Source organism: Oryza sativa, chromosome 5, assembly GCF_034140825.1.
Source record: "Oryza sativa Japonica Group chromosome 5, ASM3414082v1".
Classification (NCBI taxonomy): Eukaryota; Viridiplantae; Streptophyta; class Magnoliopsida; order Poales; family Poaceae; genus Oryza; species Oryza sativa.
Genome location: NC_089039.1, coordinates 39,954 through 54,981, shown reverse-complemented (window position 1 = coordinate 54,981; position 15,028 = coordinate 39,954). Strand labels below are relative to the sequence as shown.

The window sequence follows — 15,028 nt, the reverse complement described above, 5'->3', positions numbered from 1 at the left end:
CGGTTTGTGTGAATTTAGGGGTATATATTTCTGGTTTTGTGGTTAAGAGACGTTAAAAAATCTCGCTCTTAAGTTGAAGGATCCCCGGTGAACTTATTCCTTTGTAAAAAGAGAAAAGAAAGGAGAAAAGCGAGGAGGCCAAAGGGGCAGCCCAAAAAGCCCAAGCTATGAGCAGGCGGAGATCGGACGGCCCAGGTAAGGCTAAGAAGAAGGGAAGAGAAGGGAAGGGAACCCTTGCCTCCGCCTGGTTGTCTTGTTGATCAACAAAAACACAAAAAAGGGGAAGGCAGGCAGGGCAGGCGAGGCGATCGAAGGAAGAGGTTTCATCATTTCACTCCATTTCCCCTGTTTCTTCTTCTTCTTCTGTTCGTCTCTCGAGGGCTCTTCTTCTTCTTCAATATACTACTAGTTGGCCTTCCTCCCTAACAAGCAAGGAAGGAAGGAAGGGAGAAAGGCGATCGATCCTCTACTCTAGCCAGGATACTCGTATAGGAGTAGTTAGGAGGAGGATAGAAGTTAGGGTTTGCGGTCGGGCAGATCCAGGCGGCCGTGGCCATAAGGGAATCCGTCTGCCTTGGTCGGTGGATGGGTGGGTGATGAAGGCAGCGCCCACGGCGTCTCAGCACCTCAAGCGTCCTAACCTCGCCCGATCCGATCCGTCGTAAGTGTCTTCTTCTTCTTCTTCTTCTTCTTCTTCTTCTTCTTCTTCTTCTTGTTTGCGAGGGAGCGAGCGCGCGGTGTATGCCGGCCGATGCAACAATCCTAACCCTTATCATCGCCTGCCTCGTCAAGGCCCATGCCGGCGCCCGCGCCCGCGCCCGCCCCCTCGCAGCAGGGGCAGGGGCCCTCCCAGAACCAGAAGCTCACCACCAATGACGCGCTTCTCTACCTCAAGGCCGTCAAGGATAAGTTCCAGGACAAGCGCGACAAGTACGATGAGTTCCTCGAGGTCATGCGCGATTTCAAGAGCGGCAGGTCCCTTCCCTCCCCCTCCCCCTCGCTTTCATTTCCACCCATTCCTTCCCCTATTAACACACACCACACGAGGGACATGATTTTGCAGGATCGACACCGCTGGCGTCATCATCCGTGTCAAGACCCTCTTCAATGGCCACCACGAGCTCATCCTTGGCTTCAACGCCTTCTTGCCCAAGGGATTTGCCATCAAGCTCCAGGACCTGGAGAAGAAGCCTGTTGACTTCATGGAGGCCATCAATTTCGTCAACAAGATCAAGGTCTCCACATCCTCCTCTTTCTCGCCCCGCCCCGCCCCACCCCTTCAACCAAATAAAACGAACCTTCTACTACTTACCCGCCACCCATCCGCTGCAGGCTCGCTTCCAGCAGGAGGACCACGTCTACAAGTCCTTCTTAGGCATCCTCAACATGTACCGCTTGCATAACAAGTCCATCCAAGATGTTTACGGGGAGGTACGTACCTTGCCTCGGCGCTTGTGTATACGCCTTTTTGAAGAATTCTGTCTTACCGGCTCTCTCCTTTTGTCGTTAGGTTGCAGCGCTCTTCCGTGACTATCCCGATTTACTCGAGGAGTTCAAGCATTTCTTGCCTGATACGTCAACCGCTCCAGAACCGGTAACTGTTCCTAGAGGTGTTTCAAGCAGACACGACGACAGGGGCCCACTAATGCCCTCGGCAAGGAACGCGCAGATCATTAAGGTAAATCTTGAAACGGACATCTTGTTACCCGTGTTAAATTGCATATACTTTAGAGAATGTTTCCTTATACGTTGACAAGTTTATATGACATCAGCTTTAGGATAAGTACTGCAGAGAACGTAATGCGGCGTAATGTAAACTACCTTGACAAGTTTATATGACATCACATCATCTTTAGGATAAGTACTGAAACATTTAATTGACATTAGCTCCATGATTCGGGGACATGGATATAGAATATCAGAGATCCGCTGAAACGCACTGGCATCGGACATGAAAGCTACTTTCTGTACTAGGATCATTTTTCTGAATCTACTTTTTGTTAGACACAAGTTCTATATTTTACTAGCTATATTTGGTCACAAAAGAACATCTATGGTGAAATGTTGTTTTATCCATCTCCAGAGGGAGAGGGCTTATCCATCAACTGTCGATCGTGACTTCAGTATTGATCGCCCTGATCCTGAGGATGATCCCCACAGAAGGCGTGTTGACAAGGGAAGGGATGGTAAGGTTGATCGCAGTAGAAAAGATTATGAAACGGACGTGAAAGACGTTGAATATGACAGCAAAGATTTGGATGGAGGACAACGTAAGCGCAAACTAGCAAGGAAGATGGATGGTGCTCTTGCTGACACACAACAAGGTGGGGTTAGCACCTCTACTTCACCATACGACGATAAGGATGCATTGAAGAGTGAGTCTTAATGTCATCTTGTGTGAATATGTGTGCAATATGGCATCTTCAGTGCCTTGCAGGCTCCTATTTTCCGTTAACTTTAGGATCCATCTTGTGTTTTCCTCCATCTTAGTGTATTTCATTAATATGTAAGTAAAGAAATGCCTTGCCTCTTTGATGTACTGGATTATTTTCTTATTTCTTATTCAAATTAAGGTGCATACACAAAGGAGTTCCGTTTTTGTGAGAAAGTAAAGGAGAAGCTAGAGCCTGAAGCTTACCAGGAGTTTTTGAAATGCCTTCACATATACAGCCAGGAAATAATTACAAGGAGTGAATTGAAAAACTTGGTAAGCTGGATCGATGTGTTTTAAAGGATGATTCCCTTATCTCAGGGATTTATAAGAGCTTGCTAGATCTGAATTAAAGTGATAAACCTAATGCTACATTTCTGAACAAGAATAGCCTTGCTGCTTTTCAGGTCAACGACATACTGCAGCACTATCCAGATCTTATGAATGGATTTAATGACTTCCTGGAACAGTGCGAAAATATAGGTAGGTGGCATATATAGATTCATTTGTCACCTTTACTTTGTTGGGCACACTTTCTTGATTTCATGTTTGAATATGTTGCATTTTTGATTCCTAAAGAATTCCTTTACTCTGTAGATGCCTTTCTGGAGGGAGTCTTCAGTAAAAGTAAGCAACGGTTAATTTAGGAAGTTAGAATTTCATTTCTCATGCTATTTGTAGAGCCTGTTTATTATTAGATTATGATTATTATTATTTTGAAATGAAGGGAAAACATCACAAATAGTTAAAATAGTAGAAAAAGGATCTGCACTCAATTCTAAGGAAGGCGCTACCCACAAAGCTACTACATTCTCTAGCAAAGACAAGTATAACCTATGCAAGCCAATATCAGAACTTGACCTCTCAAATTGTCAGCGGTGTACTCCAAGTTACCGACTTCTGCCTAAAAATGTAAGCTGATTTAACTCTGCAGTTTGTGATGATTTAGTCCATAACATCTGTTGTTTTTCTTTCAGTACCCAATGCCTCCTGCAAGTTGCAGAACTGACCTTGGAGCCTCAGTTCTCAATGATCTCTGGGTGTCTGTGACCTCAGGAAGTGAGGATTATTCGTTTAAGCACATGCGGAAGAATCAGTATGAAGAAAGCTTGTTTAGATGTGAAGATGACAGGTTCTTCACTACATTTTCATGATTGACTATGTCTAGCAGTTATCTATTAGCAGAGTCTCATAATTCATATGGTTTACAATTGGAATTTGGTAGGAAGGACCGGAAACAACGTGTTCTTGTTCACCACACTGTATCATTCATAACCATAGCTGCATCTAGTGACATCATATCTTGCCATTTTTCTGTAGTATCTCTTAGGATAATGATTGCTTTCCATGAAATTAAATTTTCAGATTTGAGTTGGACATGCTGTTGGAATCTGTTATTGTGGCAATTAAGCGTGTTGAGGAGCTGATAGAAAAGATGCAGGACAACTCAATCAAACCAGACAGCCCTATACGCATAGACGAGCATTTGACTCGTAAGTATCTGCCAACGTGAATTGGCAAATGCAATACCCTTGTGTTGTATATATTTTTTTGAGTGCTTTGTTATGATTGAACAATACGGCTACAATTCATTTTTGTTGACAGCATTGAATCTGAGGTGTATTGAACGGTTATATGGTGACCATGGGCTTGATGTCATGGATGTTCTTCGCAAAAACGCTAGTGTTGCACTTCCAGTTATTTTAACTAGGCTTAAGCAAAAGCAAGAGGAATGGTCAAGGTGCCGGTCAGATTTTAATAAAGTTTGGGCTGAAATATACGCTAAGAATTATCACAAGTCCCTTGATCATCGCAGCTTCTATTTCAAACAACAGGACACAAAGAATCTGAGTACAAAAGGTTTGCGTGCCTGATATCTACATGTTTGGTTGTACATGGTGCTACAGAAATCATCATGAGTGTCTAGTTGCCTTTACTTATGTTTTGAAACTACTTTTGTTTCCCTTGTGCAGCTCTATTAGCTGCAATCAAAGAAGTTAATGAGAAGAAAAGGAAGGAGGATGATATGCTTCTTACTATTGCTTCTGGGAATAGGCGGCCAATAGTTCCCAATATGTCATTTGAGTATGTAGACCCAGAAATTCATGAAGATCTTTATCAGATCATCAAGTACTCTTGTGGAGAAGTCTGCAGTTCTTCGGATCAAGTTGACAAAGTGATGAAAATCTGGGCTACATTTCTGGAGCCTATTTTGGGTGTTCATCCTCGAGGCCATGGTGTTGAAGATGAAAAACACAATAGCAGAAGCACAAAGGCTGGTCCTGCAAATGTTGAAATTAATAATGCATCAACAAACGGCACAGTTACTGTTAAGCATGCTCATAGTGATGAAATTGTTCCAAAGGAACAAGCTTCATGTTCTCGTGCTATATTGGTGGGTGGAGTTGCAGCAGATGCGCAAAATAGCTTGCAGGATGCTGAACGAACTGTTTGCAGGGATGAGGAAAGACCTAAAACTATGTTAGATAGAAGGCTGCAAAATACCACTCCTGCTGTTGATGTGGTTCCAGCGGTATATGCACAAAACATTTCCACTGAAAGATCAGTGGAGAGCAGTCACCTTTCTCGGCCTGAACAGAATCATAGTAGAGCAAATATGGAGGTTAAACCAGGTTTGTATGTCTCATAAATATTCATAACGCTCATCTTTTAGGCTCCACTGCTTCATAGCTAGTTGTTCATTATGATTCTATAGCCTTTTCTCAGTGCCATCATTTGCCTATTAGGTATAAACGCTTGCAGTGCTACTCCAGCTGGAGGTGAGGTTGTGTCTGAAGCTAAGGGTGGCAATGAAGCAATTATGGGGGTATGGCCATTCTTAACTGGATTTGCTTGATTTATATGAGATTCTTACAATTATCTTGTGTCCAAACTACTTAATTTCACGAGGAATGCACGTTCCCCTCTTTGTTATGAAGAAGCATTCATGAAATTCATGTTTAGCTTATGTTCATGTGTATTCTCATGTCCACAGAGTGGAGAAATTAGGATTCCAGGGTCTTTCAACAGCAAGGACAACAAACACTGTCCAATTAATGAATATTGTGGATCCCATAATCATTCAAAGGTTGAAAGAGAAGAGGGGGAATTATCTCCTAATGGGGATGTTGGGGAGAATTTTGGGCCTTTTGATGGTGTATCTGTAGATGGAGTTTCTAAAGCGAAGGAAGATTCTACTAGGAGACTCCTCCAGGGTAGACCTATGGATGCAACCGAGTTTGCTGGAGAGAATGATGTTGATGCAGATGATGAAGGTGAGGAAAGTGCCCAGATGATGGAGGACAGTGAAAATGCATCTGAAGCTGGTGAAGATGCCTCTGGTAGTGAATCTGGTGATGGTGAAGAGTGTTCTCGAGAAGATCATGAGGATGAAGATGATATGGATCAGGATGATCCTGATGCAAAGGCTGAAAGTGAGGGTGAGGCAGCGGAAAACACTGAGGCACAAGATGCCGATGCAGGAATATCACTTCCATTCTCAGAACGCTCACACAATGCAGTTAAACCGCTTGCTAAGCATGTTCCTAGAGCTTTAAATGATCATGAAGAGAAGTTCTCTTGTATATTTTATGGAAATGACTCGTTTTATGTTTTGTTCAGGCTACACCAGGTTTGGTCTTTTTCTTGATATTCTTGCAAGGTGTTTTTTTGTTGTTGTTGTTGTTGTTGTTGTTGTTGTTGCATATTTGTCCTGTTCTCTTGGCTAACTCATGTTGATTGCAGATCCTATATGAAAGAATACTGTCAGCTAAGACTAACTCCTCCTCAGCTGAAAAGAAATGGAAAGCTTCTAAGGATACGAACTTGCCAGACCAATATTCAAAGTAATTCTGCTTATTTACTGTGCTTCCACAACTTCCATGTGATGGATAGCTAATGTGTTATTAGTGCAGGTTTATGAGTGCACTGTATAACTTGCTTGATGGTTCTTCTGACAACACCAAATTTGAAGATGACTGCCGTTCAATCATCGGGACTCAGTCATATGTTCTTTTTACTCTAGATAAGCTGATATACAAAGTTGTAAAGCAGGCAAGTTGCCTAACAAATACTATCCATTTTAGTGCATATTTGCTACAATATTAATTTTTCCTGCTTTTCTTCAGCTTCAAGCGATAGCTTCTGACGAAATGGATAACAAGCTGCTCCAACTTTACATATACGAAAAATCCAGGTCACCTGGGAGATTCTTTGATCTAGTTTATCATGAAAATGCGCGTGTACTTCTCCATGATGAGAGCATATATCGATTTGAACGGGTAAGTATTTTTACAATATCCATGTTTCTTATTTCGATACTTTTGCAGTGCCTTATTACCATGCAATATTGTTGCTGCGACGAATGCCAAATAAATATACTACCATATTTTGAAGTTAAAAGTGCAAAATTTTCTATCATCAAATATAAAAAAAAATCTATAATTCACTACATGAGATCAATCAGCAACTAGGTTGTGCGAAGAACAATGTTTCAAAAGTATGCTGCAAACAAACCACACCTGTAAATGTTTATCCAGCAACAGAGTATCTTGTGGAGTGGTGGATTGGTGTTGAGCACACAAGTTTGAACTGTTTTTATGAAGTAAAGAAACCCTCTTTCTTGCTAGTAGTTCTGACTTGGTGCAGAGACTTCTGTAATGCCTTTAGATGCCTTCGATTCAGAGTTTCAGACCCTCCATGGCTCCACCAGTCTAGTTTTCTAGGGTCAACAAATAGAGTGATACTTCTGCAAGAAACGGGAATACCATTGTATAAGGGAAACCTGAATACCGTTGTAAAAGGGGTGCTAGCAATTTTGACAATTTTTTTTCCTGCCTTTATCTGCTAATGCTATGTGGCACAAGGATTTTTTGACCATGTATGTGACACAGTTTTCCTTGTGATTTGCAGCGTTCAAATCCTACAAGATTATCAATTCAGCTAATGGAGTATGGGCATGAAAAACCTGAAGTAACTGCAGTGTCAATTGATCCAAATTTTTCGTCTTATCTATATAATGAGTATCTGTCAAGTATTTCTAATACTAAATTGTATGACGATATCTTCCTTGGGAGGTACTTTCCTGATCTTATGTTGGAGTCTCAATTTTACTTTCCACGGCTATTTTCATTGTTGGACATCATTTCCCAGGAATAAACGGAAGCGTGGGGGAAACGATGACTCTCAAGCTTCTTTGAAGGCCATTGATGCTTTCATGGTTACTAATGGTCTTGAATGCAAGATATCCTGCAAATCCTCAAAGGTACTCATAATTTTAGCGAGAATTTTGTGCCCCATTGCAAGTTAACATTGTATCTAGCAGAACCCTTTTGATTGATCATGATACCATTTTGACCATTTTAATGTTGTATTTTGTAATGCTCAATATCTTATTTGCAGGTTTCCTATGTCCTTGATACTGAAGATTTCTTATTTCATATAAGAAAGAGGAGAGTTTCATCTAGTGGAACCATACCTGAAAAGGCGGATTTTGTGAAAGCTTATGCTGTAAAAGTACAGCGATTCCATAGATTTCTATCAAGGCCCTAGGGTTAAGCGGCGAAATTCTGGTAATCTTTTAGCTTTATTAGATTGTCATTATGAGCTTCATGTTTAGTAACCTTCACATGCATCTTTATATTGTAGTCAGTCATCATATCTGGTAAAGTTACTTATATGCTGCTTTTGATCAGTTATACACGCCGCTGTCTCATCTATACTCTATATGTAGGTTGCACTTAGTTTGCTCCCATCAAACGTGAGCATCTTGAAACTTAACTAGCATCAGTCACCACTGCACACCATGCATCTTGATTTTTGCCAACAATAAAAGAAAAAGACCCTTGAATCTGAGCATCTACATCCACGTTTACTGAATGCAATGTCTCTACAGGCATGACTGCTGTTAATTTAAAACGATATTTGTGATGTTTCTGGTTTGCAGCCGCTGTATCAAATCCGAGATGCTGACGTGCTTCGAAAACTGCCATGTGAACCTTAATATTCCAAAATTTCAGACAACTGTACCTTTGGAATAATAGATGGGATACTCTGGTAAATGCTGAAGTGTGTGGCAACCGTGAGTTCTCTTAATGGCCTAAAATTGTGTACATATGTATCATGAGAATGCATTTATTCAGGTTAATTGTACTGGCTACACTAACTTGTCACTCCTGTTAATATAGTTTTGCATGTTATCCTATTTTTCTTGGGTGCTATCTGATACGCGCATGTTCATGATGTTGCACTTGTGAGATTGAGCATTGCCTTGCACTTGTGAGATGTGCTAAGAAGCTGGTCTTGACAGCCCATGGTATAATATCATGTCATATCTATGCTGTGTTGCAGCTGCTGCAAATGTCACCGGTGCCGCGCTTTATAAAAGTTTTCCTGTGTTGACGTAGTATGTGGTTTTGCTCCCGATCCGTATGTCTGCCGCCTCGGGCACCCTACTGCCTCCTTTGTCCGGGCCGCGAAACCCTATTATCTCCAAAGTTCACTCTACAATCCACACTGATATTTAAAACAATTTTTCTTTTAAATTACTAGAAATAATGTTAGTGCGTTGCAACAAAGTGATTTACATATCATAAGCCAATTACCAGCCTAACCATTCCTTATTTACATATCATCAGCCAATTACCAGCCTAACCATTCCTTTTTTCTCCGTTTTTCGAATTTTTTTTGGCTATCTCGTTGCTTTACACGTTGACTGCTCGTAAGCTGTAACCGGTCAAACGAAATTTTGGGCGTTGTGGGGGTCTTGCAAAAAACTCGTGTTTACACATAATATCACATATACCTGACATCACGTTGTATTTATTACGTATAACCTCTTGTATTCCATGAAAAATACAAAAATTCCGCTTCCAGAGGTAGCGTTGTAAACGTAAAAGCCATAGGGGGTTTTCTGCAAAACGTCCTACACTAAACCCCCCTTCCCATCCCACCTCTCATCTCTCGGCGCGGATTCGACCGAAGGCCTGTGGCGGCAGCGGCTCTAGGCTATGGCTACGCGAAGGGTGGATCCAGCGGCGGCTCCCCTCCCTCCTCCCAAATCCAGCGGAGGTGGAGGGCGGAGGCGGCTTGGAGGGTGGACGAGCGGCGGCTCTGTCGGGAGGGGGGAGGGAGGTGGCAGCGGCGGCCCTCCCCTCCCGATCTGGCGCGGTGGCTACGCCCGCGGCTAGATCTAACGCCGCCGTCGGATCTGGCGATTGGAGAAGACGGCGCGACGGAGGAGGATGACCACCATAGGCGCTAGCGACGGAGCGGCGGAGGCCAACGGGTGCGGCACCATCTTCTCCTTCATTGTCCGCCGCCCTTGCACGGGACGTCGCGTGCACCCCTCCCCTCTTCTCCTTCCCCTCGCGGCGGCATCGGAGCCGGCGCCCACTGCCCTCTACCCCTTTTTCTCCCTTCCCTGGCGGCGACGTTAGGTCGGGTGGCGGTGTCGGAGCCGGCGCCGGTGTCCTCCCCGCTCTTCTCTCTCTGCTCACGGCGGCGTCGGGGTGGGTGGCGCGCCGGAGCCGACGCCGGTGGCCCCGGTCTACTTTGAGTGCTCCGTCGACGTCGTGTCCTACAACGGCGCTGCCTACGCCGTCATGCTGGTATTGCATATCTACAATATTGTTGGTAAGAAATATATACATTGTTAATACTCTTATTTCATATACTCGTAGTAGGAGTTATGGCTTCAATCCATTTCACCTGTTTAGACTGGAGAGCATTGTAATGGACTGATTATAGACAACATGTCTCAAGATTATTGAAATGGACGGAGTATAGACCACATGTCTCAAGATAATTGAAGCAGGGAACGATTTGTTTAGACAGCAGAGCACTGTAAATATTGTTGCTCTCCAAATTCCTTTATCTCTTACACTACCTCATATGTATGTATATTGCCTAAAGGGACAATTTAGGCCCATATGTTTGATACTGCCTAACCCAACTTTGGCGATAAACATCAAGGTTCAGAGAAAAAATGTTTTTGTCTTACACTACCTCATATGTATATATGTATGTATATTGCCTAAAGGGATAATTTAGGCCCATGTGTTGGATACTGCCTAACCCAACTTTGGCGATGAACATCAAGGTTCAGAGAAAAAAATGTTTTTGTTTTACCGTGATTCAGCAGGTGGAGTTAAAATGCGAAGTTCAGATAATTTCAGCAGGGTTTTGTTTTAATGTGTATCTGACAAACCACAACAATCAATTAGATAATTTTGATAAAATTGAGAAAAACAATATGTTCTAAGTCTGTATATAGAAAATGGTTTTATTAGACGTGTATTAAACGTGCTCGACCATTGCAAGATTTTCATATATTAATTTTGGCAAATCTAGAAGCTGATTGATCGACAACCGGAGGTGTGGTTTTGTTTGCAGGTGCTCAAACCAGGCTGCTTTAGTTCAAGACGTCGCCTCTCACATCTACCTCAACTGAAAAATTGCTACAATTTGAATTCAAGACGTCGCCTCTCACATCTACCTCAACTGAAGTATGCAAATCTGTAACATGATATTAAATTGCTACCAGAGAAGCATCCTTACAAAATCTGTAACATGAGGCAAAACTTGTTACATCACGTGACTACTTGCACAACAAAACTTGTTATAGCTGAATCCAAACAGGGCTTGAGTTCAAAGCATCATGATCTAGGGAGAAAACTAAACATGATTTCCCATTGATCATGCATCCAACCAGCTTATTCCTCCCCTGCATCAAATCAACAGGAAAGTGATGAGCTATTCATTATCCAGCCGTTTTTTCTAGAGATCTATGCATGCATATATGAGCACCTTTTTTCTGAAAAAAAAATCAGTGATGAGCTATTCATTATCTGACAACTCAAAGTGAGCACTGATGGCCAAGGTAAAACTGCTATTCAGTCCAACCAAGCTTAACAGAAGGATTGCTTTTGGGAAATTTCAATTCAATTAGTAGAATTACTAAAACAGTCGCGGAATAGATCCCAATGAAAAAAAATAGCAGCAGCATTTATCTAAAGCATCGGTAATAGTGGTTAGCAGGGGCTCTAACTAAGTATAGATGCATCATGTTTGAGCGCCTATTTTCTGAAATTACAACTCTGGTTCAACGGTCCTACATTGTTCCTAATCTGAACACCTAATTTTTTGTCTCATTACCTGCAGCAGATATCTGCAAGGGACACCTGACAACAGCATGGCCAGCTTCGCTTCCCAAGCCACTGATCATACTGCTGAGCAAATTGAAAACACAGGACCCTTTATCCTAAAATTCATAGTGTTTTATATCACTCAAATCAAATAATTCATCATATACATAAACATCCTAAAATCCGCAGGCCCTAATCCAAAAAACAATTCAATCGAAAGCAGAAGCCATGCCCAAGAACCGCCACCCAGTTCATCCCTCCATCCATCCATTCGATTTGATTCTAAGAAGTGAAGATTGAAGACCAACAGATCTAAGAAGAAACACACAAAGGCTTACCTATCTATGGCGAAAATGGTAGTTGGTATAACCGGCCCCCAGGTCAGATTGACTCTCCAAAGCTTTCCTCATTTCAGACCTCAGCCCTCTCTCCAGGTCTATTCTTTTCCCTTCCAAGATCTTTTTCTTAGTCTCCAGAAGAGTAAGGTTGGCATGCCACCACGCTCTCTGAGCACGGCGGTCTCGAGATCTTGCATTCTCTCTTTCTTTAGCAGTGGCATATGCTGGTTGGTACGGTATTTGCGGTTGCGGAGGAGGATGATACTCGTACTCAGGATACAAAGGAAACTGGGAAAAAAATAATATTCAGAAAAAGAGAGAACTGAAAAAAAAAACACAAACTGAAAAACGATTTAGAAAAGAGGGGGAGAGCATGAAAAGAGAGTTATACCGGTGGATGCAGATACAGCACCTGCTGCAATCCTCGACCCCTCTGCATAATATCGGGTCCGATATCTTCAATCTCGTTGTTGGGCAGCAGCAACAGTCTCTTCAGCTCGGCGATGTGGGCCTCGAGAGGGACGAGCTCTTGGTCACACTCAATCATACACTCTGTGAACATCCGCTCGTAGGCCTCGTCCAGCTTGACCTTTGTTTGGAACTTGCAATCCATGAGTTCAGGATTTAACAACCTGAATCCGAGCCTTCCAGGACGGGTCCTCACCTTGACTTCTGTTGCAGCTACGAGGGATATCTGCTCGTCTAGACGAAATTGAACCTGATTGATCCCTTCAACCTGATTGATCCCCCTGTTTTCCAGGACATCGTCGGCGTCGGCGAGGCTGGAGATAGTTTCGATTTCAGCCATGGTAGCGGACGGCGGCAAGGGAGGGTGCTTAAGTACAGAAACGACACAGTTCAATGATCACTGCCAAACTGAATAAGAAAAGAAGCACACAGCATAAAACAAAGACAGTATGAAAAGAAGCATACTGCCTAACCAGGTTTAAGCGTTAGTTTTATTCTTTAGAGGCAGAAGCATATATATGCTGCCGTGCAGGCTGCCAGGCTCTGCATCTGAGTTGATTACAAAAGAAATGCTGCCAGACTACACCACAAGAAATGTACAGAATCCAACAGGACAACAGGCACTTCAAGGCCATGGAGGGCTGAAGGCATAATCAGAGGCTAGCATTTTTTAACAGAAGAACATATATGTTAAGGACTTAAGGTAACAATAGAATAAACAAATACGATGACAGGCCCTGTCCACTAAAGCTAGCATATTTCTGTCCATTTCCCTTGGCCAGTATCCCAAACATAATACCCACAAACAAGAAAAGTCAATCTGAGCACCAAAATATGAGGACGCCACCCAACCAACCCATTTTCACAGCATCTAATCTGGAAAAGAGATAGGCACTCAGCTTCAACACAAACAGCCACAGCATTCCATGTTATACTGGTACATTGCAACTAGGTCACTACGGTGCATTACAACAGTAGTCCATACAAAACCATGCAAACTCAACCAGAGACGACAAAAAGTTCACCATAAACATGCTGTAGCACTCATGTAACCGATGGCCTGAGAATCACAGAAGCAAGTTGAAGAAATACCTGAGTTGTCTTTAGTAGCGAGTATCCTTGGATTCCAGAATTTATAAGCAGGCTTCCAGATTTTTTTTTTCACAATGACCTCTGTGCTGTGCTTCTCAACACCAACTTTGAACCCTGTAAACAGCAGTACATTATGTAGCAGTATCAGGTAACTCTGAAAAGATTCATAAATGAGTGTTAACTTGGACCTTATCGGAAATAGTTGAATTTGGCTATTAAAAACTTCAAAAGAGAACACATATTATCCAGTTGACTGACAGTATCTAATGAATTAGCACCAAGGTCTTGGAACTTTGAGAAGCTAGAAACTTCAATGCCATCCGCAAGGGAAAGCTGATTCTTGACAATATCCAGATCTAGAAGAGAAGCTAGGGTTAACGAACGAACGCAAGCAAATTCCAGAAAAAAGTAGTCCCGATGGGAGAGAGATGAATCAGAAAGAGGATGTGGATGCTCACCAAGATCCCCTCCCCTGCTCTGCTCTCCTCGCCAGATGGAGATCGCCGCCCCTCCCCTATTCTAGTGTTCTGTTCAGCCACGACTCGTCTTGGCGGCGCAAGGAGCAGAGGAGACAAAGGCCCCGTTTGGCACAGCTCCGGCGGGGCGTGTGGGGTGGGTGGGTGGGGGGGGGGGGGGAAACGGCGCGCGCGGCGGCGGCGGAAGGCGCACGAGCGGTTTAGGGTTTGGGGGTTGCTTTTTTTTAATTTGAATGCTAGAAAAACACTTTTCGGCTTCTCAACTTCCAAGAAAATTGCATATCTACCATCGCATAAGATGAGATTCACTCAAATACCATTACTTAAATGGGCTTCGCTATAATACCATCCTCATGTCTTTTGCTCAAATACCATCCCGAACGGAAATGCCCCTTAGCTCTTCTTCTTCCTCTCTCCCTCCCTCCCTCTAGTGGCTGAAACCACCAACGGCTCCACTGCCTCACCGTTGTCATTCGTGTCGTCTCGGACATCGTCGCGCACTGCAGCCCCACCCCGACTCTCCGGTCACCGTCACGCACCGCTCCGCTTGCGTGGTCTGGGCTAGCTGCCGTCGCGCGCCGCCGCCCCACCATGACTCGTCGGCCTCGCCGGTCGCGGTCGCCGCTGCGCCTCGCTCGCGTGGTCTCGGCTGGCTGCCGTCGCGCGCCGCCGCCCTACCCCGACTCGTCGCCCTCGCCGGTCGCGATCGCCGCCGCCGCCATCGCGACAAGAGAGAGAGAGAGAGAGGGGGGGAGGAGACGCCCCGACTCATCGGCCGCCATCGCGCGCCGCCTCGCTTGTGTCGTCTCGGTCGGCCGCCGTCGCACGCCGCCACCCTGCTCTGACTCGCCGGCCAATGACGACATGAGCGACGGACCGCCGGCGACCAATTTAGCGATTGGAGGGAGGGAGGGAGGAAGAAGAAGAGCTAAGGGGCATTTTCGCCCAGGATGGTATTTGAGCAAAGACACCTTGGTCGAGGATGGTATTTCAGTGAAGCCCATTTAAGTAATGGTATTTGAGCGAATCCCATCTTATGCGATGGTAGATATGCAATTTTCTCTTTCCCGAGGAGTTAGC

General features: G+C 43.9%; 2 protein-coding genes and 1 long non-coding RNA gene across 9 annotated transcripts; 2 read left to right on the top strand and 1 right to left on the bottom strand.

Moving 5' to 3' along the window:
- The first annotated feature begins 236 nt into the window (after positions 1-236).
- LOC4337520 (paired amphipathic helix protein Sin3-like 4) lies at positions 237-8,633 on the top strand. Of its 2 annotated transcripts, XM_015784082.3 has the most exons (23): positions 237-661; positions 793-975; positions 1,064-1,235; positions 1,333-1,431; positions 1,511-1,678; positions 2,084-2,375; positions 2,574-2,707; positions 2,839-2,914; positions 3,029-3,058; positions 3,159-3,343; positions 3,409-3,563; positions 3,797-3,924; positions 4,037-4,291; positions 4,405-5,064; positions 5,179-5,258; positions 5,427-6,062; positions 6,176-6,276; positions 6,346-6,484; positions 6,559-6,711; positions 7,343-7,506; positions 7,583-7,694; positions 7,832-8,001; positions 8,376-8,633. In XM_015784082.3, exons 1-22 carry the CDS (start codon positions 597-599, stop codon positions 7,979-7,981), a joined length of 4,137 nt encoding a protein of 1,378 aa, XP_015639568.1. In that variant the 5' UTR covers positions 237-596; the 3' UTR covers positions 7,982-8,001; positions 8,376-8,633. The 2 variants fall into 2 exon arrangements, with proteins under 2 accessions (XP_015639568.1, XP_066166572.1); XM_066310475.1 differs by lacking the exons at positions 237-661; positions 793-975; positions 1,064-1,235; ... (10 more) ...; positions 4,405-5,064; positions 5,179-5,258 and having other exon boundaries at positions 5,565-6,092.
- Positions 8,634-9,393: 760 nt separating this feature from the next.
- LOC136356489 (uncharacterized) lies at positions 9,394-11,123 on the top strand. The gene is made up of 2 exons (XR_010741343.1): positions 9,394-10,063; positions 10,823-11,123. It is a non-coding gene; the product is annotated as an uncharacterized lncRNA (long non-coding RNA).
- On the bottom strand, positions 10,937-14,081 carry LOC9269814 (uncharacterized). Of its 6 annotated transcripts, none has more exons than XR_003242366.2 (7): positions 13,931-14,081; positions 13,731-13,828; positions 13,473-13,586; positions 12,304-12,747; positions 11,913-12,200; positions 11,585-11,658; positions 10,937-11,153 (listed from the first exon to the last, which is right to left on the bottom strand). XR_003242366.2 is itself a non-coding variant. In XM_066310474.1 (7 exons), exons 4-6 carry the CDS (start codon positions 12,718-12,720, stop codon positions 11,913-11,915), a joined length of 630 nt encoding a protein of 209 aa, XP_066166571.1. In that variant the 5' UTR covers positions 12,721-12,747; positions 13,473-13,586; positions 13,731-13,828; positions 13,931-14,081; the 3' UTR covers positions 10,937-11,153. The 6 variants fall into 6 exon arrangements, 3 of the variants coding, with proteins under 3 accessions (XP_066166571.1, XP_015637775.1, XP_025881412.1); XR_001545759.3 differs by having other exon boundaries at positions 11,585-11,655; XM_066310474.1 differs by lacking the exon at positions 11,585-11,658 and having other exon boundaries at positions 12,304-12,501; positions 12,577-12,747.
- Between the last annotated feature and the right edge of the window lie 947 nt (positions 14,082-15,028).